General features: G+C 46.6%; 1 protein-coding gene across 23 annotated transcripts in view; it reads right to left on the reverse strand.

Annotated features, from left to right (window-relative positions):
* Positions 1 to 22,683, reverse strand: part of LOC117582789 (collagen alpha chain CG42342) — a 67,200-nt gene that overhangs the window by 3,578 nt on the left and 40,939 nt on the right. For 10 of the 23 annotated variants that reach the window (XM_034270782.1, XM_034270781.1, XM_034270780.1 and 7 more), the window contains exons 3-14: positions 17,428 to 17,507; positions 17,251 to 17,358; positions 17,063 to 17,131; positions 16,086 to 16,139; positions 15,733 to 15,903; positions 15,189 to 15,294; positions 11,690 to 11,787; positions 2,828 to 3,190; positions 2,697 to 2,765; positions 2,525 to 2,620; positions 2,385 to 2,429; positions 2,233 to 2,295 (exon numbers count right to left, since the gene is read on the reverse strand). In XM_034270782.1, coding sequence (XP_034126673.1) covers positions 2,233 to 2,295; positions 2,385 to 2,429; positions 2,525 to 2,620; positions 2,697 to 2,765; positions 2,828 to 3,190; positions 11,690 to 11,787; positions 15,189 to 15,294; positions 15,733 to 15,903; positions 16,086 to 16,139; positions 17,063 to 17,131; positions 17,251 to 17,358; positions 17,428 to 17,507 — 1,322 coding nt within the window. Of the gene's footprint in view, positions 1 to 562; positions 1,976 to 2,232; positions 2,296 to 2,384; positions 2,430 to 2,524; positions 2,621 to 2,696; positions 2,766 to 2,827; positions 3,191 to 11,689; positions 11,788 to 15,188; positions 15,295 to 15,732; positions 15,904 to 16,085; positions 16,140 to 17,062; positions 17,132 to 17,250; positions 17,359 to 17,427; positions 17,508 to 22,683 lie in introns of those variants that run through there. The other 13 variants (XM_034270785.1, XM_034270779.1, XM_034270777.1 and 10 more) reach the window with 9 other exon arrangements.

Genomic DNA, 22,683 nt, shown 5'->3' on the forward strand with positions numbered 1-22,683 from the left:
GATTATGTTTCATTTTTTGGGGCTGATTTTTATTTGTCCTTTGCATTTGCATTTAGTTTGAACATTCAAAAATGGAAAATGCTACAGTTACATTTTGCCTTTACATAATACATATTATATATTACATAACACATATATGTATGTATATTGAATTGTTTTGCGTTACTTTAGTTGAGATGTTCGATGAAACCAATAGGATACATAGTGGGGCTTACTTATGTATTTATTGTTTGATATTTCTGGGATCTGGGATTGAGTTTGAATTAAACTTTAACCTAACTAGTCGCTGCTGAGATTATTTCAAGAGTTAACACTGAAAAATATGCACAATTGTATCGGATAGCTCTTTGTTTTTGTGTTCTGGTTTACCAAGTGGAAATAGTTCGAGTACATTGAGTTGCTTGTGTATGTATATAAATATCTCTTTTAGTGCAAGTTTATATTGTAAATATTTAAGCATTATCCATATGCTTGTAGACAAATTGCATTGCATATTACAATCGTTAAACATTGAGAGCTAAAACTGGATCAAAATATCTTACAATTTCTGCTTTATTCTTACTTTTTGTTGGGGGGTGTTGTTGCAATACACAATAATTATTTATCCATTGTATATTTTATATTGTATATTTATACTCATTTTTGTGTGTAGCATATTTATTCTTGCTGCTTTCTTCACATTTAGAAGCGTTTGGCAAATGTGCTTTGTATGAATGAGAACTATTCGTATTCGAGTATTCAAACAAAGCCAATGGACGGCACCTAAGACAATGCAGCAGTGCAGTGCAGGGGCAGTGGCAGTGGCAGTGGCAGCTGGAATCAGACCAATCCTTCACACAATCTAATTAGTTAACTAATTAAGTAACTTACTGAAACGATTGCCAAACGATTGAGATTTCGGTTGAAGTATAATCTATCAATTAGTCATTCGCACCCGTGGAAAGCACTTGAAACCAGCAACGGGATTGGCATCCTCTCTCTCTTTCTCTCTCTGTGTGCTGATTTCACGTACAATGGTGCGTATGATTTATGCATTTTCGAGAGGCTCTACCCGCGTTACCCACTGCTGCTGCTGCTGCTCCTACTCCTGCTTCTCCTGCTGCTGCAATCTCGCTTCTCACAGAGCAGGGGCGAATGAATTGCAATTAAAATATTTGCATTGCATATTTGTTAGTTGATTTTGATGTTTGTTTCTGTGTGTGTATGATTAAGTATGTGTGTGTGGTACAGGTTGTTATTTGATTCCAATTGGATGGATGCGTGTTTGTGTGTTTGAGTAAATACATATGACTCTGCAGGCCCATGAACATGTGTCTGGTCGGTCATATCTGTTTCTGTTTTCGTTTCTGTTTCTGTTTCATTTGCTTGTATACATAAATACTTATTTGACTCTTGGGGCGTTGTTTTTAAATGATATGAATATTATTATTAATATTAATATTAATATTAATGTTTTCTTGCATGCGATCGATGCCAGGGACAGGGCCGGGACGGGGCCAGGGTGTGCCATTTATTTGCCTATTTGGTACTGTGCTGACATGCTGCTATTTTCCATTCAATTTCAATTCTCTGTACATGGGGTGCGTGTTTTTACAACTTTCATATACATATGTATACTGCTACAAATACACGTACATATGTATGTGTATATATGTATGTTTAGACGACAACTGAGAGCACATTTGACAAGCGTTTGCGCGGCGGCATTTTAACTTTTGAACATTTGTTTTGCTTTGATTAAAATTGTTTTCATTTCTTTTTCATATGTATGAGTTTGTCAAGACATTCTGTTTAGGTGTTTGTGTGTGTGTAAGTGTGTAAGTGTGTGCGTGTGTGTTGGTATGTTTAGCTCTTTTATCGCATTTCATTTAGACTTTTTTTGGCGCGTGTTTTTTCGTGTGTTTTTTGTTGGTTATTGTTTAATAGACTCCCTCTGCCTGCACACTTTTTAATGGTATTAGTAGTCGCCCCACACCTGTTCCGCAGCAGAAAGAAAGAGATGAGAGAACACACAAAATATGTTAGACAAATGTTTAGTCACGAGAGCCATCGAAATGTAAAAAGAAAAAAGCCATAAGTTTTAGTGTGTGGGCTAAGCAAGGAAGCGGGAGATTAATTCCAAATTTTGTTACACAAATTAAAAAGCCGAAAAACAAATAAGGTTGTGTCCAATAATAAAGCACAAATAAGGTTCAATTTAAATTCAATTTCAAATTCAATTCAAAAATTTACCGGTATGCCAGCCTTGCCCGCCGGACCGGAGGGCCCCGACTCGCCTCTCATACCCATCGGGCCCTGAAATCATAAATAAACCGAAAGGTACAGTACAGTACTGAAAAGTACTGCCACAGAAAAAGATTCCCTCGCAATTTTCAGTTACTTACCGGCAGCCCCATGGGTCCCTGATCGCCCTTGTGTCCCTTTTCGCCCTGCAAAAACGGAGAGAGAGAGAGGAGAAGAGTGGAGAGTGTTGGTTAGCAATCAGCTCAGAGGCAGCTCAGAGCAGCACTCAAACTCCTCTTACCGAATCCCCTTTGCGTCCATCCAAGCCGCGTTCGCCTTGGGCGCCTGTATGCCCGGGCGGGCCCATGGGTCCGGGTGGTCCCGGCGGACCATATAACTGTGGGTGGGGAAAGAGGAAAGAAATCAAATCACTTGGCACTTAATCATGCTGGGGGGTGTCTGTCGTGGCTTACGTATTCGATGGTGGGCATATGCGGGGCATCGGACATGCCGTCATCCTGGCGACGTCGCATCTTGCGGTACTGAAATTGTAGGAGATCCTTGAGCTGCACATCCAACGGCAGAGAATTTAAAGAGTACTCACCGAATCTCCACGATCGCCTTTGTCGCCCTTGACGCCAGGATAGCCAGGTGGTCCAGGTAGTCCAGGAGGGCCCATCAATCCTGGCGGCCCAATGTCGCCACGATCGCCCTTCTCCCCAGGCGGACCCTGATAACCGGGCAGACCGGGCGGTCCCTCAATGCCAGGCTCGCCGGGCAGACCATCCAAGCCACGTGGACCCAGGGAGCCAGGTTCTCCCGGCTCGCCAGCATCGCCCTTGCTGCCATCGCGTCCGTCGCGGCCATCCTTGCCTGCAAGTCCAGGCGGTCCGGGTGGACCACGCAGCAGTGTCACCGGTGGATCATCGTAGTCCTCGTCCAGCTTCGTGCCACCAGGTCCAAACAGCTGCAGTGGCAGTGCGTTCGATGTGGTTATGAGTGAGCAGGGGCAGGGGTTAAGGGTTGATGGAGGGGGGGGGAGAAAGAAGATGGCAAATTTTAGCGAGGAAGATTAATTTATGCCACGTGGCATCGCCCGAAGCGTTGCACGCGCTCGTTCCACACGCTTTGAAGAGGCAACAAAAGCGGCGCGTAATTCGCCGCTAAGAGAGAGCAAAAACAAAAAAGAAAAGTAAAACCCAAAAACCGAAGTGGGGTTGGGTTTTGGCTTAGATTGGGGGCAGTGCGATGTGCGATGTGCGGTAGTGCTGTGGTGCTGTGGTGGCTGGTGGCGAAAGTCTTTTGTGTGCCACGAAATTGTGTTAAGTGCAAGTTGGAGCCGCCTGCCACCCACTCGCACTCCAAGGCTCAGACAATGCCTGCATAGAAAATCTTTAAAACCGATGACGGGATAGATGGAACCGTGGAGCAGCGGGGAGTGGGGTGTGTGGGAGTGCGAGTGCGAGTGCGAGAGTCGAAAATAAAGTCAACGACAGCCAGCGACTTCTCTACGTGCTTCGAGTGCCTGTGCGAGTGCTTCTAAGTCTATGGCGGTGGGTGTGTGTGTGTGTGCCTGTGTGTCTGTGTGTGTGCTTTGCTCTTTGGCTCTTATGCCATTGTGTGGCTGTGTGTGGGTGTGTGTGTGTGTGCATAGCCAAAGACAATTAATTGTTTTTTCTTCCTTCTTTTTTATGTGCGGTTAATGTGGGCGCTTCCAGGCAAATTTCCAGAGTGCTGCCGTTGGGAGACAACAACAAACCGAAACCACACCAGGACCCAAGCTTCGATGAGTCCAAAGTGCACACACACAGCCCTGCCCCTAGCTGCACCACCGTGAAGTAAAGATGGTGGAAAATTACCCAAAGCTTTGTGGCGTTGCATTCAGACCAGACCCGACAGCCGCCGCACAAAAACCTCTATTAGAAAAGTCATAAAAGGCAAGCAAACAAAAACAACTCCAAAGCGCTTGGGAATATATGTTAAGAACCAAGCAAAATAAAGGGAAAACCATTTGCATGAGTGGCTCGAGCCAATAGAGACACTCGAATCGAGACATAAGCGCTTAAAGTTGAATTTCTTATTCGTCTGGCATTGAGTTATGACGATTAAATCCGATTAAATGTATCCATTATCCCATTTGGTTGTCCTCGCGCTGCCCATTATGCCATTGAGCCCCTGTCTGTGTGTGTGTGTGCTGGGGGTGGACGGACTGTAATATCCTTGCAAAATGCCCAGGCATGTGCAACAATTACATTTTCTTGCTGCCGCTCTGTTGTCACAGGAAGTAGCGTACTTACAGTTATTAAAACCAAGTAAGAAAAGCATCAGGCAAAGGCAGTGGCTGTAACAATGAGCACAAAAACCACACCACAGCACAGCGAGAAGGGCAAGCTAAGGGGAAGAGAATACACAACAATGTAACCGCTTAACGCACACTTGTACGGACAGGACGTGGCGTGGCATATGCACAAGTTGTTGGTTCCACCCAAATGGCAAAAGACAAAGGCTCGGGGAGACAGCCAAGGACAAGTTGCACAGAAGGAAGCTGCGAAGGAATCATCAGTGGACACGGACACGAAGGAGCTGCAGCCAAAGCTAACCACAAATGCACTTCCCGCAACTTTTTCTTCTCTTTGCGCATTTTCCTTAGGAGTATGCCCGGGAGCTCATCTGCATATGGATGCGCTCTCTCTCTCTCTCTGTGTGTGTTTGCAGGTGTGGAATAGGAAGCCAGTGGATGCGTCAGCTGGCGCTTTGTTCCCAACTTTTTGCACATTGTTTCCAATGCGGAAGAGGGTAAATTCCTTTGCGGCTTCTCCTCACAGCTGGCCATTTGTAGAGCAATTAAAGCGATTTAAATTAAAGCCGAGCGCTTAACATTTGCCTTTTGCGATAATTACGGGGACACTTTGGGGGACGGGACACCACATTCAAGCAAAAACTCGAAAGCAAAAGGCCATACGTAGAGGGTTTAAAGGCTTTTAAAGGCAGCAGCAGCAGCAGCAGCCCGGAGCCAGCCAGCAGATACGATAAATAACATAAATAAAAGATACAGCAACACAGATACAGATACAGATAGAGAACCTGATGGGGATGGGGAGCCAAGTGTATTGGTTGAATGTTTGTTAGACTCGCAAGGACGATTGTTGGCGCAGCTGCCTAACTACGAAAGGACTCCTAAAAAAAAGGAGAAGAACTGAAACTGATGCTGCCACTCCCGCTGCTCCCGCTGCTGGTGCCTTTTCGGCAGTCAGCCCCAAAATCCCAATCAGCTACGGCATGTGCATGTGTGTGAGTGTGTGTTTGTCTGTAAGGAAATCCATTAGAATGTATCAATATTTGTGCGAGCGAGCGCCTTGGGCTGAATTTAATTTTCAAAGTATCTCCCCGACCCCCCGACACAAACAACAAACACTCAAATAAGTGCATGTGTGTGTGTGTGTGTGTTGGGACTTTCTCTTCAATTATGCGTAAATATTGAAAATATTTGCACAAACGCCTTTCAATTTAACGCACAAATGATGCAGCAAATGAATTTCCCAACGCCACAGTCCAAACACGTTTTTGCAGCATACTTTCAGGCGCAAGATTTCATTTCATTTCTTTTTTTTGTTTTGTTTTTTTTTTCCAATTTAGTTGCTCATGCCGGATTGTAATTGTAAATTAATTGCCAGAATTTCGTGTCTGTCCGACTGCCGCATCATTGGATTGCTTCTCAGCATGCGACTGGCGTAGTTTCGCCATTTAAAGCTCGCTCCCCACCCGAAGAGAGCGTAAAACAGACAAATGGCCGCACGTAAACGCGTTAAATTGAAAATCATTTTGATCTCGACGCGACCTTTGCCGGATGGATGTCGCTGCGTGCGAAAGAGATAAAGGCAGCGACCAGCAAGGGCAGGGCAGCAGCTCAACTTCAAGTACAGCTGATGGGCTCCATCCGTTCATTCTGGGCCACCATCTTGCGTGTGCGCATATTTTCCACGATTTTTCATTTTCCCTGGCAGTTTCGTTTCCTCTTTTGAAATTTCATATTTTTCTCAGGCCATAACAGCAACGAGGAGTTGCAAAAGAAAAAAATAAGCTCCTCCGCCTGAGGTGAAAGTTTTGCAGCCCGTTTCCGGCTCACTCTCCCACACTCAACTTGCCCCATGCCAGGGCGCACAGCCGAAATCCCGCCACTTCATGGCGTGTAATGCGTTTCGCGTTTGCCACAAAAGTTTACAAAACATTCGGGAGTGGGTAAGGGTAGTGGAGAGGGCAAAGGGAAGTTCTTCGCAAGTACGCGAGCGCATTAAATTCGTAATACGTTCCGCCGCTTCCCATTGATGGGGGAGACGGGACAATGGGTGGTAAAACGGGAAAAACTACGCGCAGTTATAAACAATATGATTAAGTGTCCACTGATATATCCTGCTTCCCGAACTGGCAGTTTATCTTCCACACATAAGTTTAAGCAAATAAAAAACTAATCGAACGCTGCGCTGCGTGCAACTTTCTCAATATCCTCTCCGTTGGCTGCAACTTTCTGTTTGCTTTCGCCCTGCTCGCATCCACTGTGCACCCGCAGCAGTCGGCACCCAAACAAAAAGAAAACAAGTCGAGTTCTGTTGTAAAAATTTCACGTGATTTCGCGCTAACGCCCCTTCCCCTGCCCCTGCCCCACCGCCACAAACATTGTTGCTGCGGTTTTGCCAATCGCCTGACTCCTGCCCCACTGCTGCCATCGCTGATGCCGTTGCCGTGATATTGTAATATGTATGAAATTCGGAAGTATTTAGGGAAATCGTTGTTAAAGATTTCGTCGTTTTGCTGCCACAGACGACGCAAGTAGCAAGAAACAACAGCAACAACAACAATTGGTTGCACATCAATGCGAAGAAGGCAGCAGTTGGCATTTGTGTGTGGTGTGGCGTGGCATGGCTCTCTGGCACTCTGGCTGAAGCTGAATAATTTTGCTACTTTTGCATGCACCCAACCCCCCAGGTTGCCTCTCACTCTGCCTGACTCTCTCTCTCTCTCTGTGTAACCTCAAACCCACGTCAATGTGGCACGCGTGCCTATAAATTTCTATGAGGTTGACTAGGCGTGGAGCAACTTGGTGGGAGGTTTGGGGTTTCCTTGGGGTGTGTGTGTGTGTTGTCGCTCTGGTTGTGTCCTGCCGCATGGGTGTGTGTGTGTGTGTGTGTGTGTGTGTGTGTGTGTGTGTGGCAGGATTTCTTTATTCAATCGTTATTGTGACTCCCACAGCGCTCTCATCATCAGCGGCCATAAAATAAAAGTTACGCACACCCTTGGGGCACCAGGACATTACATGGCCACGCACCCAGCACACACACACACACACACACCCACGCATGTCCTGTGGCATGTCCTGGCCCACGTTATGCTTGACCGGGTTTCTGTTTTTTTTTTTTTTTGCTGCCAGTTTCCAGGGTCCAATCCCGCCATCCATATAAGATATATGGACATTGACCGCAAATAATTGCCGCAGCCAAGGAAAATTGGAAAATTGCGCACAAAAGAGCTAAAGGGAGCGAGGAAGAGCCTGTGCAAATTTGCATGCTGCGCACTTTTCAATGAACAATGACGTAACACACACACCGCACACACACACACACACACACACACATGCATTGTTGGCCATTTCGTGAATTGTAAAGGCCTTGCGTGGGGCTTACCAAATCAGTGAAAATATCAAACAAAAGAAGGCAACTTGGCTCCACTCAAGCTGAAGCAATGAAAGTCTGAGGATTGAGCAAAGAGCGGAGTGGAGGGGGAGAGCTGAGGGGGGTGAAAGTGTTAAGCTTATTGCGTCGTTTAGGCAACACCCAAGCAAACGAATTGGCCAACAGATGAACCCTTTGGAGTGGCACAAAAACATCCTCAAAAAGGGTCTGACTCAGCCTCAGCCTCAGCCACTGCCATGTCTTGCTCGTTGTCATTTAGGTTTCCATGTAAGCAACTTTAAGTCTTTGATTTGCGCCAAGGAGTACAAGGAGTTCGTGTGGCAGCTTCCGACTGCGGTTGCTTGTGTGAAGTTCCTGGGATCGCATTACCAACCCCTCGACTGGGGCACCGTGTGACGTGTAACGAATTGACAAGTTTTGTCTTGTCCCCTTCGTATATCCTTTTGCGACTTTCGCAATTTTTATGACTCTATTTACTGAGACAGCCCGGCAGCAGGGAAAACTTCTCCTTGATAAGAAATGCGAGCCGACGGGTTGCGTTTCGCAGGGAAATTTATGCTGATGTGAAGACATACCCGAACGACAACAAACTTGACATGGGCCCGGCCCCAGACCGAACTGAGCAACGATTTTCAAATATATTAACATAAATTTGACATAAACGCTTCACAAGCAGTTTTTCCATTTTGTTTTTAAGCCGAGATTGTGCCCGTGCCATGCTGTGGGTTATCTGTGAATTATTGTTGCAACTTTATTAAAACCAAAAATATTGTTTAAATGTGGCAAGAGGCGCGCCAATCCAGCTCTCTCTCTCTCTCTCTGCCAGAGCACGCATAATAAATACAAATAAAGTCCCGCCGTATTTGCCCCACACACACACACAGTTTGAAATTAATTTAAATTTTTAATATGCTGCCGGATCGTAAATTTCATTTCTGCCCCGCAGCCATGCAGGCAAAAATCATCTTCATTTTCATACTCTATTTTGGATTAGGGTTTTGCCGATATTTCAGAGCATTTGGCAAGCGTTGAGCGCTGCTGTTCACAGCCGATTTAGTTTGTCTTTTGTCGCTGGGATTAGCAGTGGCCTGGCCCAAAGTTGAGCGGAACCGAAACACACCCTAGGGGCTGGGCAGGGCACAACTTCGGCTCTCAATGCTGTCCTCACGCCTCACTAGACACATCAAATTCATTTCATATGCTAACCCATCATCATGCCTCAGTCTCTGCCCCAACCATGTGGCAATCTATATGAGCATTTTATTCTGACGAGGCGACGAAAATAACATGTCAAAATTTATAATGCCAACAATTGCGTTATGCTTTTTTTATGACGCCGACGGGCTATAACCCCAAAAAACCAGGAAGGCAAAAAAAAACTGAATGGAAATGAAATGGCTTTGGCCATAGACAGCAGAAGCATCTGGCAGTTGTGCTGGGGGGGGGGGGCAGGCAGGCGACGGATAAATGTACAATTTGAAAATAGCACACCAGCACCAGCAATTGAGGCATTTCTTTACGACTTGCCGAACTAATTACAAGAATTTGTAACCGCAATGAATTGCAGTCCCAAATGGAAGCTCTGACGCACAGCGTGGGCATTATTTCACAGCCGCAATCGATTTGAATCCTTTTGGGAGTCCTCCAACTCCACATGGGCGGAGACCCCCGTTTCGTGGGTCAAAAATCGAAGCCGCATTGGAAAAATCAAGTTGCTGGGCCTGCCGGGCGTCACGTTTCAGCGGAAGATGACGGCAATTGTTGCAAATAATTTTTGATGCTGTGCTCTGCCTGCGGCGCGTAGCGCACGGGTGCGAATATAGATACTTTTTTTCATGGTTTTTTCCTCTTCTGTTTGTTGCCAAAAAGTTTTGTTTGTTTGCCGAAGAAGGCCCCCAAAGGCAGAGCCAAAGCCAAGCAGCAGTGGCAGCCTGCCTGCCGTTTCTTATGACTTTCATTTGTTTTGACATCACGTTGCTGCAGCGCCACAGCTGATGCTGGTGGCAGGAGTTGCGGCAAGCGTACGAGCGCGAGTCACGCGGTGGGGCAGAGACTAAGAGCTGCCTCCGGGTGGCAATTGAAAAGTTTTTGCAGAAAAGAAGCGACCAATCGATTGCTTAGACTTTTGCTGGCTTTTATTCGGAAAAAAGAGATAAAATTTCGATCGGAATTAATGAAATTTGAAGTGGGAATTAGGGAAATAAATTAAATAAAAGTTTTTAAATGCCAAGCCAGGGAACCAATTCCGTTCCCTTGCTGAAATGATAGAGCTGCCCTCGCTCAGATTGAAAGAAAATTCACGGCAGAGTCATAAAAGCGGCGTTGCACGTTGCCGATTGCTGCCTGCTGCCTGCCGCCGTTTGTTGTTTGTTGTTTTGCTGCCGGGCGTATTGGTATTCGGTTTGGAGTTGGAGTCGTCGCACATCGTCTGTTTCTTATGGCATTACGCGTTATTACAGCAACAACTCGAGTGTACAGCCATGACTTTGACTTTGCCTCCTTGGCAATTGCTGTTTCAGTTTTCTTGTGTTGAATGTTGTCTCCCATTCCTCCTCAGAGCCCCCTGAATGCTGGCAAAATGCGCAAGTGTTTGGTTGATACAAACGCACATAACCCACATCATATCAATAGCAAATATTCCTGTGTACAGTCAGCACAGGATCAGGGAGATCATCCCCCACACAATGTTCCTGGTTCGCCTGGCGGCGCTTATGCATTTTTCATAACGTACACAAGCACGTGGTGGGGCTACATATTCATATATGCCCCCACCGACACCCAGCGCATAGCAAAGCAGAGAAAAGAAAAGGAAAATGAAATGAAAATTCCACCACCATGGGCGCTCCCTGCCGCTCCATGTCCGTGCATCCATCAACACGTCAGAAGGCGGCAACAGCTGCCGACACTTCAAGTGCCAATAAAAATGTTAAGTATCTTTGCACTGTTGACATTCCCGAGAAAGCAGAGCCGCCACAGCGCCCATGGCAGATACAAAATGACTAGATAAATGCTGCAGATCCTAGGCACGGGACTGATTGTATCTTAGGGCAGAGACTGAGAGTATTTCCCGGGAAGAGGCTACCATAAATTAAGGCCGAAGATTAGAGCCGCGCGAAACACACATTTTTGACAATTTCGATGAGCAGCAGGGCAGACAGTGTCTGTGGGATGCTTCTAGCTTACATCTGAGTTTGGTTCCGGGCGAACTTTGATTGTAGTTTACAGCTTCTTGGGTGTTCGCAGCCTGTCAAAGTAGTGCTCACAAAATCTAAACATATTCAGGCACATACTCCGCAAACTTAGATGCAAGTATGTACATCTATGTACAGTAATGAGTAGCAGCAGCAGCAGCACGTTCCTGCCTGGGAGTCGTGTAAACATGCTCATTACATATAGGAAAGAAGCATTCAACATGCAGGTGGGTAGGAGAGGACTCAACCTGGCCATGCGGAAGGATACCATAGAGCTCACAGTGTGTGGGTGCGTGTGTGTGTCGCGTTCATATTTACAACCCAACGCCCTTGGGTATACGCCTTGCTTTGACGCACTTTTATTTACAGATTAGCATAGCATTAACGCACACACACACACACACACACACATACACCCACAGGCATTTATACAAAAGTAATTTACATGATAATACACTTCTTGTTTCGCGCTGTTTTTGGTTTCTTTTTCTTTTCAACTTAATTTACAGGCGCGCTCGAGTTGGGTTTCCAATTAAAAATCGAGTGGAAATCAAGTATTTTTCTTGCATTTTCATTTTGATTACTCACCCGCTTGCCACGCTTGCCGCGCGGTCCTTTCTCGCCGGGTGGTCCAGCTGGTCCAATGGGTCCCGCCTCGCCACGCACGCCGGGCTCCCCCGGTGGACCTGTGCAGCGGGAAAAATGTTAATTTTAGTCTCAAATTTCTAGTGACAGATTTCAGAATTTGTGCAAACAGAATACAGATAAGCACAGCTACAGATACGCAGATACAGCTACAGTGCAGTGGTTGGGGCGTGACCTGGCGCTACCCTTTGTAATTATAGCGGCAACAAGAGCTCAATAAACTGACTGCCCGCCCACAGGTAAGCCCCCACTCGAGAGCACACAATCATTTGTTGGTTTTGGTCAGCAATTTGTTCAACTGGTCGATGATAAGGGACAGACCCACCCCAGGCTTGATGGGTTGGAGAATGCTTTTGGTTCAAAATGCAAATTGTTTATTTGCCAAAGAATGAAATAAAACTGAAACTGAAACTGAAACTGGGGTTCCGTGCTCCCTGTGCACAGTGGTTGCCAATCGATCAGAGCTCATCGTAGTTCAAGGTAGCTTTGTGGGTTGGCTTCAAGAACTATGCTAATGACGCTAAGCAGAATGCATTTGACTTGCAGCGACTTGACCTACTTGCCTGCCAGGCAGCAACTCAACGGAATTGAAAGGCAAACAGATGCAGAATAACAATTTAATATGCAAAAGTTGCACTTTCCCAGCTGCTGGAATTTATTTATGCCATCAAGGATGCCCAATGAACTGCAGATGAAATTGAATCTGTGTTCGCACAGCAAATACTTCTTTCTGCTCCTCGAGGCACTCCTCCTCGTCGTGCTCCTGCCTCCTCGAAACCCATTCAAATCCAATTTGTGTTCATCTGTTTCCAATCTCTTGGTCTTCCAACGACAGCCACTTTTACCCATCAAAAGATCCGCTCACTCCGCTCACTCCTCTCCACTCTTCTCACACAATTTGCGGATTCAGTTGTTGAGCTCGCAATACCTCCAAGTGGCCCATAAATCCATCAGCGTTAAATCGACTCTGCCCCACGGTGGCACAGGGCAACCTGTTTAGTTAAAATAATGAGAAATAGCTTTCGCTCCTTCTCTGCCATGATGGGCTCTGGCTCTGGCTCTGTCGCTGGGTCTGCTATTTACCATGGCCATTAAATGCGACCATTTGCACAGCCAACAATGGGGGGAGAGGACTTGGATGGGTTTGGTAAGTGAGGAGAGTCATATCATAGATAAATCCAATTGTGTGGCTTGTCAAAAACTGCCCTGTGTGTGTTTGCGTTGTGCGAAAAGATATAGAAAATTTATTAAGTTCGTAAAATTGGGTTTTAGGGTGAGCTGCGGGGGGGTTGTCCTTTGGTCAGTTGCTCGTTGAGCATAAATTTTGTCAGCCAGCGCTGCGACGAGATGCTGTAGATGTCGTTTCCCATTTGTTTATAAAGTATGTGTCTGCCCCACTCCTCTTTCATTGTCTGTGGCAGGATTTTCCCATTTATGGTTGCATAATTCACCGTTAAGCATTTTAGGCGACAATTGCAAACAAAATACAAACAAATAAAAATAAAAACTATTTCCACAAAAGGCAGACAGCAGAGTCCGAGGCAGGGCAGCCAGAGTGGAGTCGAGTGGCAGGATTGTGGATTTATAGTGTCCAGGATATTGGATTGCCGGTCTTGTTGCGGATTGTTGCCTTGTTTGCAGATGCTAGCCAAAAGATAGGTTTTAATTTCAGAGAGTCCAGCAGCCAGTAGACGAAATGCAATCAAGCAAAAAAGCAGAAACCCAAAGCCAAAATGAAATGAAATTCAAATAAATCATGAAACAAATTGAATTCTTTTTCTCTCTCGCCATCACAGCTGAGCCTTGTGTGGGTCCAGCATGGAACACATTCAATTGCTGTGTGTGAGAGCTGGTTGCTGCTGGGGAAAAGCTTAACTAATTACGTGAGCGATAAGATAAGCCGTCGAGACCGGACGAACGCTGGCAAGGAAATCCCAAAATACAAATGACACTCAATTTATTCAAATCAAGACCAAATGATGTCCCACGACGACTTCCTACAGTTGGTCGTTGATTTTTGTGGCGGGGGCAAAGCGGAACAAATAAATTGCAATTTCATGTCCATCAAGGCAGAGCGCAGAGGACGCAGTGCAACTCTGCAACTGTTGGGCTGTCAACTGCCGCAGATCTAGAAACAATGGCCATTACATGAGCAGCGCCAGCGCAATCGCGCAATCACATCAGCATCGGAGGCACTTTGATGCCAGTCCGCAGATAGCGGCGCGTGGAGGAGGCTCCGTAACGATGCGGGTTCGTACACGCTGCGGACAAGCGCTTAATTGATGCCACGCTCAAAATGCATTAGGGGCACTCCAAGAAAACATAAATGGATTTATTCGGGAATCTCTGTTGGAACAGTTTAATTGAAAATTCCTTTCGGCCATCGTTTGACAATCCATCAATTGGGCAAAAGGAGTTTACACGACATTTATGGGGCCATCAATCTATCCACTCATCATTGGCCTTATTTATTATGCTCCCTGAGTGCCCCCAGTACAAGTCTCTGGCCCCCACGACAACAACCCATTCTAACCCCGATCCCAAGGGCTCTGTGTATTGTTTTGGAGTCCAGTCCAAATGCTAATGAGCCGCTAAAAGCAACATAAATGACATAAAGTTGCATTTTTACGACTGCTCAAAGTGTTCCCAGTTCCACGGGGTCTACAAATTTTTATGGAAATCGTTGGACATGTAGTTGGTGGATTTAGTGGCTTCGATGCTGTGTTTTTCGGGTCTATTTTCGTTTATTAAATTCGAATAAAGTGCAGAAATGTGTTTCTGGTTGCTTGGTGGGGCAGAGGCTCATAAAATCCAAAGCCAAAGCAAACAAATGGAAGTTCTAATGTTGTTGCAGCGAGTGGGAGGCAGCAGATCGGAGGATGGAGAGGCTGGGCAGAATGTGGAGCTCCCCAACAGTTTGGTGCGCATTTAATTGACGTCGAACTATGTCGGGAATGGGGCAAAGGTCGTAAATGTTATCGCGAAATGCGGCAGCGCCGATTGAAATTCCACAAAATATTTCCCAAATATGGACGAAGGCATCAAATAAAATATTTTAAAAATGTGTGAGCCCATAAAAATCTGGCAGGCAGCGGAAATGCAGCTCGCTGGCATTCGGATTTCCATTTGAACGATGCCGCAACGCCAACAAATAGGAGGCCAAAAATCAAAGGCCAAAATCATGGGACGCAATGTTAGGCGTTCATCAATGACTCAATTAGATGTGGGGCGGGGGCGTAGAGGCAAAGGGAGTGCATTCCCAGATTCGAATGACAATAAATTAGGCGACCCGCAGCCGCGTGGCAACACTTGAAAAACTCATCGAACGATTGCATCTGTGCATCTGCGTATCTGAGAGCGCTTAAGTTGCTGTTGGATGAAATGAACAAACAAACAAACAGGCAGACAGACGGAGAGAGAGACCCGTACAGCTGCCACTTACCAGGTGGTCCCGCAGGTCCCGGCGGACCCTCGATGATGCCCGTGGGGAACTCGTCACCCTTGATGGTTGTGGTTAGGCCACGATCGCCGCGGTCGCCTTTGTCACCCTGTGAACGAGAGACAAAGAGAGAGAGAGAGAGAGAGAGAGAGAGAGAGAGGACGTGAGTGAGTCATTGTGGAAAATTAAGTGGAAAATGCAACAGAAATCAGAAAAAGGAAAACGTCAAACAGGAAAGGTGTGGCAGCCGAAAGCGGGCGCTTAATACATAAATAAACGATAAATAATGTGGAAAAACCCCAGAAAAAGAGCCGAACAAAAGGCAGACCGGCACACATGTCCAGTCTGGGAGGACTACGACAACGAATCACTTGGCAGTCAGTCACTTAAAATGTCACAATGTTTATCCAACAGATACGGATAATGCATTAATCCTGCTGACATCTTCCTTTGGGTTCGCTCGTTCTTCGTGTGTGCTTGGGTGTCCCTATCTCGGGTCTTTGTTTTGGTTTTTCGGTGAATCACCTTCGGGGGTGCTCGTACTCACCTTCGTGCCAGGTGCACCAGGCACGCCGGGCGGTCCGACTGGACCCGGTTCTCCGGCCACACCTTGGACGCCCTGCGCTCCAGTTTCTCCGGGTGGGCCACGCTCTCCGGGCACGCCCGGCTGCCCAGGCTCGCCCGCAGGACCAGGCGGACCAGGCTCACCAGGCTCACCCTGATACAAAGAGAGAGAGAGAAAGATGTTTATTAGCTTAGGATCGCCCATGGAGTTGCTCGAGCAGAGATTAACTAGAGGGAGTGATGGTTAGCAGAAGAAATAGGAGGATGTACGTGCAGGACATGCGGTAGGAATAAAGGATGCGTCCTCGGGGTGTGTCTGTGTGCAGGCAGACTTACCTTCAGCTGTATGACTGTGGAAGCAGAGACATTGACGCCAGCCTCTTGCAAGTCCTTACAGCGGCGCCAACCACAAAACAAGGACAACAACAACAACCACACAGGATATTCAATCAACCAAAAAGAGTTACAAAAAAAGTTAATCAAAAATTAGTTAATCAAAAGAAAAATTCAAATGAAAAACGATTAAATAAATTGGTTAATAAATCAACAAAATACCAAGAAGAGCCGCAGAACTTTTTCGGCTGCTGCAAAAAGCCAAAATTAAGCAAATAAAAAGCAAATAAAAGCGACACTAAGAACAACAACCAAATGGAGGGAGTTAAAGCGAAAACTCTACAGAAAAGTCTACAGCATGGCCCTGGGCCCTGGGCCCTGGGCCCTGGCCATGAGAAAATTCCATTAACAATTACACACAGAAATCTACGAAATGAAAAGGCAGCCGAAAAGTGTCAGCCACTGGAGAGTAAGGAAGGGAAATAAAAAATAACATAAAAAGAAAAGAAAAGCGGGGAAAGCGAAGTGGAAGGAGGTGAAGAAGTCTAGCAAACAGCGATGTTGCAACAAATTTATGGTGCAGTTTAAACAAAGGAGCAGCAGGACAGCAGGACAGCAGACAACACAGACTGTGCCGAGGAGAGAGACAACTTAAAAGCATTACGGATACAAACAACAATGAAGCGAGGGGGAAGGGAGCTACAAATACTCGTAAATACAACTACAACGACTACGACATTGGAGGACTCTGGCAGGACAAATGCAGACAACCAGCAAACAGGACCACACGCAAAGAGAGTGGCGGAGAGTGCAGGGCAAGGACAACAAGTTGCAAATAATTTGTTGCCATCTACTGGCCATCATCTGCATTTGCCCTTTGAGCAATGGCCATGACCACGTCCACAACTACAGGCTACAGGATAACTCAAGCGAGTAAGTGATAGAGTAAGGATTAGGGGAGCTCTTGGGTGGGGCTATACCTTAACAGCAACTATTTCCGCATAGCCCAACGTGCCGCCGTGCAGCGTTGTCACCGATCTCTTCAGACCCTAGGAATGCAAAAGCAATTTAGATCCAGTTAGACTCTATTCAATTTTGAGCCGAGAATTGCAGCAGCAGCAGACGCTTTTATTGGATTGCAAAAACACGGGAACACGGAATGACTTACCTTCACCGTCTGGAAGACATCCATGCCGGGATGGCCAGTGTCGCCCTTCTGGCCCTTGTCGCCGGGCTTCCCAGCTGCGCCCTTTTCGCCGCTGATGCCATTGAGACCCTGCAGATCGTGGGGAAAATTCTCTTGTGCTTAGCATATGGAAGCATCTCGGGGCACACTGCCACTTACCGCATCGCCCTTGTCGCCGGTGTCGCCCTTCTTGCCGCGCTTCCCTCGCTTGCCGGGTGGCCCAGGCGGTCCTGGAGGACCTGCAATGATAGAAATGGAAACGGACACTTGGTTAGAGAACAAACTTTTTGCGCTGAGTAAATCGTGAAAAAGTAATCTTAAGGTCGCCTCATTAGTTGACCATTGAACTTGCCGCCTGGCCCACAGGACTCACAGGACTCACAGGACACACAATGACAAAGCCATTTCGCCCCAGCCCAGCTCGGGGCCATTTTCTTTGCCTTCTTGCTGGTTGTTTTTTGCGCAGTTTGGCGCAAATTCATTTAGCTGAAAAATGACTTTTCGCAGCATTTTGTCACGCTGCGGGACAGTCAGACAGAAGGACAGACAGGAGGGGCCCAAAGCGGATGCTGGGCACAAAATATTTACAACCACTTTGGCTGCTATTATTTCGGTACTGGGCGAGAAAACTTTATCTACGCCACGAAGAGAATGCAGCCAAGGAGCAGGACAAAGCTGCAGTCGATGCTTTTCAATTATTTCGCATGCAATTTTCCGTGGCATAAAGCTCCCAAGGACATGGACATGGAGTGCCTTGTAATTTTCTCCGGCTCCGGCTCCGGCTTCGGCTCCGGCTGCTGCTGCCTGCCTGTCTGGTCATGGCAATTATTTTTATTGGAGCCGACTTGCAGCGGCAGCGGCAGCTTGTTGCTGTTGTTTTGCATTTACTCGCACTAGACAGGAAATTAACACCTAAAAATGTTCTAAAGAGCAAGAGGAAATCTATGGAAACCCTTTGTAGAATGTGCATGTAGCAGCAGAAGGTGTGAAAATATTTAATTAAATTAACAGCAAACAAAAGCAACACAAAAAATCATGGCAGGCAGCAGGCAGCAACCCACACAGCCACATCCTCCATGGCCGAGGCGGAGTAGGTACATAATAATTGTTGTAATTAAGTAATTTCGATTTTGGTTCTTTTGGCAACCTTTGGGCAACCTAAAGAAAAGGAAGCTGCCCTTAATGCAGGAAACGACGGCAAACAATTTAAATTCATTTCGCGCTAAAATGGCGCCACAAACTACCGAAAGCACGGACGCGCCCCGCTCCTGCCCCATGGATGGCTGAATGGCTTCTTGGGCGTGTGGGCGTGTGGGCGTGGTCGTGTGTATTAGGTGCGAAGTGAGCCGACACCGGGAGCCAGCATGACTCCCAAGGAGGGGGCATGTCCGCCTGCCTGCCCCTAATCTACGGGCTGCTTATTTAATTACAAAAAGATTTCCCAGTGCACACGCACACCTAAACGTTGGAGGAAACGAATCTCAGGCAAGCGTTGAGAACAAAAGAAATTCCACACAAAAATGTGTATTTCCAATCCAATGCATAAAATTCCTTCACATTTTTGGAGAATTTCCCAAAGCAGTCAACAAATTTATGGAATTTCGCAAGCAGTCGAATATTTTATGGAATTTTCCATTTAATTGATCAATTATGCAGGTATTTTCGTACAATTATCAATTGTTCACATGCTGCTCAGAGAGAACTTTGTAGAATACAATCCCACCTTTTGAATTCACTTTACTGAGCGTAAGCTTGGCCCACTGTGCGGCACAGTGGAATGGAGTGGAGTACAGTGGCGTGGCAAATTATGCGCTTGCAGCACTTGCGAAGTAATAAAAGCCAACCAATTAAGCGTGGCTAAGACCCGAGCTGTAATAGCAGCAGAAGGTGGATTGAGGACTGAGGGGGAAGCAGAGGTATGAGGACTGTGTGAACGGACTGCTGCCTCTTCGGCGTCAAGTGTCGTAAGCCAAAGCCAAACGGCAGGCGTTGATGCAGGAAAAAGGAAAGCAAAGAACAGCAAAGGGAAAACGAAAGGAAGAGATGAGGAGTCGCAAGGAAATGAGTTCAAGGGGGGGGTGTCGGGCAGGCAAGCCTTTGTCTGCAAGCGGAAAAAGTTAAAATTGCTCTTAATCTAATAGCAACATAATAATCATAATCATAATCATAATATCGTTTGCCTTCACATGCGCCGCAGCAGCCCAACAGTCTCTCTCTCTCTATGTCTCTCTCCTTGTCTCTCTTTTGTCTCTGTTTCACTCAGCCTTTCAGCGTTGCCATTAACGCCGCATTTTGCCGTATTATTCTCGCGTTGATGGCGCCATTTTGGCTTACAGTTTGCTGGCTGCTAATGGCATTTATTTGTTTTTGTTCTTGTTGTTCTTTCTCCCGTTGATACTTCTGCTTAATGCGCTAAGAAATCTTATTGTGCACACACACACACACATACTGGACTGGCACGTACTCGCATAGGCTGTCAGATAAACTAAGTGCGCGCTTCGCTCCCCCAAAAGTGATGAGATGAGAGATGAGAGATGAAGTTCTTGAAGTCAAAACTTGTTCCAGGCTTCGTCGTCTTCAATGTGGGTTCTTAATGCTGATGATGATGATGATGATGATGATGCACACACACTCTCTATATCGATGTGCCACTGCTGCATCAGCCACTTGGCAGAAAAATAGAAATTATGTCAAGTTGTGCGCGAAATAAATACTCGACGCCCGGCAGCGTTTATTGTGCGTAAAACACACACCAGGACAACATGTACACACAACAAACAGCAGCTTAACAACTTGACAAACACACTCACAAAAGGCACGAAGAAAGGGAGACAAATAAAACACACGACAGACAGACTCAGACACACGTAAGGGACTGGCAGAAAGCCCTTCGAGTGGCGGCACCTGATCAGGGAATTGAAGCTCTTCCATGCCGTATAACCATCAGCAAACTTTGCCGCCACACTTGGGAACTGGAACTCTGTTCATTCTTCCAGAGAATTATCTAATTTGTCGAAAGTTCCTTAAGCAGCAGCAGCACCAACAGCAGACAGCAGAGGGACTCGTACATGGCACGGGGGCCAAATCAGGAGATTGGCCATGGTCAGAGCTCTTTCAAGCTGCATCTTTCTGATCATCTCTCTGGGATATGGCAGTCAGTCTCTGCGGACTTTTGGCCAAGTTTAAAGCGACTCAATACATTTTTCATTAGCTTTTCATCAGCAGAAAAGGCATGATAAAAAGAAAGTGGATTCTGCCACTGCCACTGCGTGAGGCATTGCTTGTTGCAGCAGCTGTTCCTGCTTCAGTTTCAGCTTCAGCTCCTGCTCCTGCTCCTGCTCCAGCTACTCCTGTCATCCTGTCAAGGACGTCTGCGCAGCGCTGAGGCAAAATGAACTGCCAGCCAGGAGTGAAACTTGAAATGCAAACATTGATGGCAAACTCTTAACTTTTGCCGTGACGTGTGTCGTCCTTGTGCAGCATTCTCCGTTCTCCATTCTCCATCTCTGCTTGTCACTTCCGGTACGTGCGTCACCAGCAGTGGCAGTGGCAGTGGCAGTGGCAGCAATATGCAGCCAAGCACACACACAAATGGTAAGCATCCTTATAAGCATTTGCTCTTGTTCCTTCTTGTTGCGGACATAACTGCGATTCGTCTGATTCGTACGATTCTCCTAACGTAAATGAAATTACGTAGCCGAAGGTCTGCCCATGGACAAGGGAAAATACTGTACGACTCTGCTGCCAAAAGGCGCACCAAATGTTGCCCCTGCCACTGTCCCTTTCGCTGTTTGTTGTCTGTCTGCAAGTTGCCGCTGTAAATCTTCAATAAATGTGCGTCTGTGCAGCAGTTGCGTACCCCCCAAAAGGCAAGAGAAGCGAACAATAAAACATGGCAACAGTGGCAGCCGCACGAAAATGTGGCGCTACATTACATTCAGACAATGGTGGAGTCCTGCTACTGGTGCTGCTCCTTCTACACGTCCAAATGTCCTCGGTTCTCAGCGTTGTCCTTGTCCTTGTCGTCTGCTGATATGCGATACTTTTCATACAATATCATTCTTGTGTCGTCTCGTTGCTCAACTTCTGTTTCTGCTCCTTGCGCCGCTCCTGGCGCCCTTCCCTTTTTTTGTGTTGCTTTCTTTGCCAACGGTGTTTTGTTCGCCAAGTGTCTCATGTTGTCAGAGCCATACTCCGAGAGGATACTGTAATTGTAGAGCGATCCGGTTACTTCCTGGAAGCAGCCAGCGCCCGCCTTTGTGTGCCAAACCTGGCTGGGTCGCATATGATTGTGGGACTATCGGGGAACCTGTTGTTCGCCTGTGCATTTCTGTGATTTATGTCTGCCCACTCATTAGGATCGTAGCCGGTTTTATGCGTGGGTTGCCATGCAATAAATGTCCATAAATTAGTAACCGGATACGGGGTGACACAGTGGCTGGTTTAGCAACAGGTCAAGGATACTGCCAACATAATGCACAAATTAAATTGCACCACACAAACTGGCTGGGCATCTCTTGATTCTAAACTATAATTCAATTGAAGTGGTTGCCATGACGGCCACCACATCTCGTGGGTGCTCCCATTATACGACTAATTATTGCACTTGAGTGAACACAATTGGCCTTCTAATTGAGTTAAGTCGTGTTGGGGGGCAGGGAAACACACACATGAAAGCAGCCAGCCAAGTAGAGTCCAGGCATGAGTTAGTTATTTTCCTTTAGGCAACACACCCGACGTTATGCATTATGACAAAACTTTTATTGGCCTTTCGGATTAGACACACACACACACACACACATGTGGCACTCTCTCTCTTTTCTGTATTTACAGGCGTAAATTTGCACGAGGTAAATGCCTGGCAAGCACACACAGATGACAACTGCAAATGTTTGCTAGCTGTTTGCCAGCAGGCAGGTCTCTCCCTCTGTGTGCTGCCATGGCCAGCAGGCAAATGTCTGACAAATCTGTTGCATTATGGAACCCATATGCTGCTGTAGCTGTAGCTGCTGTTCCTGTTGATCCTTGGTCGCCTATCGATTTGTCGACATGTCAACCGTGGCATGCCTTTGCTTTTGCCTTTGCCTTTGCCTTTGCTGTGTGCGCCACCCAATTAAATGACAGCCATAAATTGTGCATTCTGATTAGTGCTGCTGCTGCTGCAGCGGCATTTTCTAGCTCTAAATCTATGGCGTGTTCGTGTCCATTTGTGCAGCTAATTGCGTGGCAATTGCCGTCATTTTGTGTAGCTTTTTCTGTGTGTTTTTTGGTTGTTGTTCTAGTGGCACGCACACGCCAACAGGTGTCCCCGTTTGGGCAATTAATTAACACAAACTGTGTACAGTCTCTCTCTCTCCAGCGTCTGCACTTCACTCTGCCGTTTGCCAATTACACATGTAAAAGCAGCTCTGGACA

The sequence above is a fragment of the Drosophila guanche genome, unplaced genomic scaffold (assembly GCF_900245975.1).
Source record: "Drosophila guanche unplaced genomic scaffold, DGUA_6, whole genome shotgun sequence".
NCBI classification, from domain to species: Eukaryota; Metazoa; Arthropoda; class Insecta; order Diptera; family Drosophilidae; genus Drosophila; species Drosophila guanche.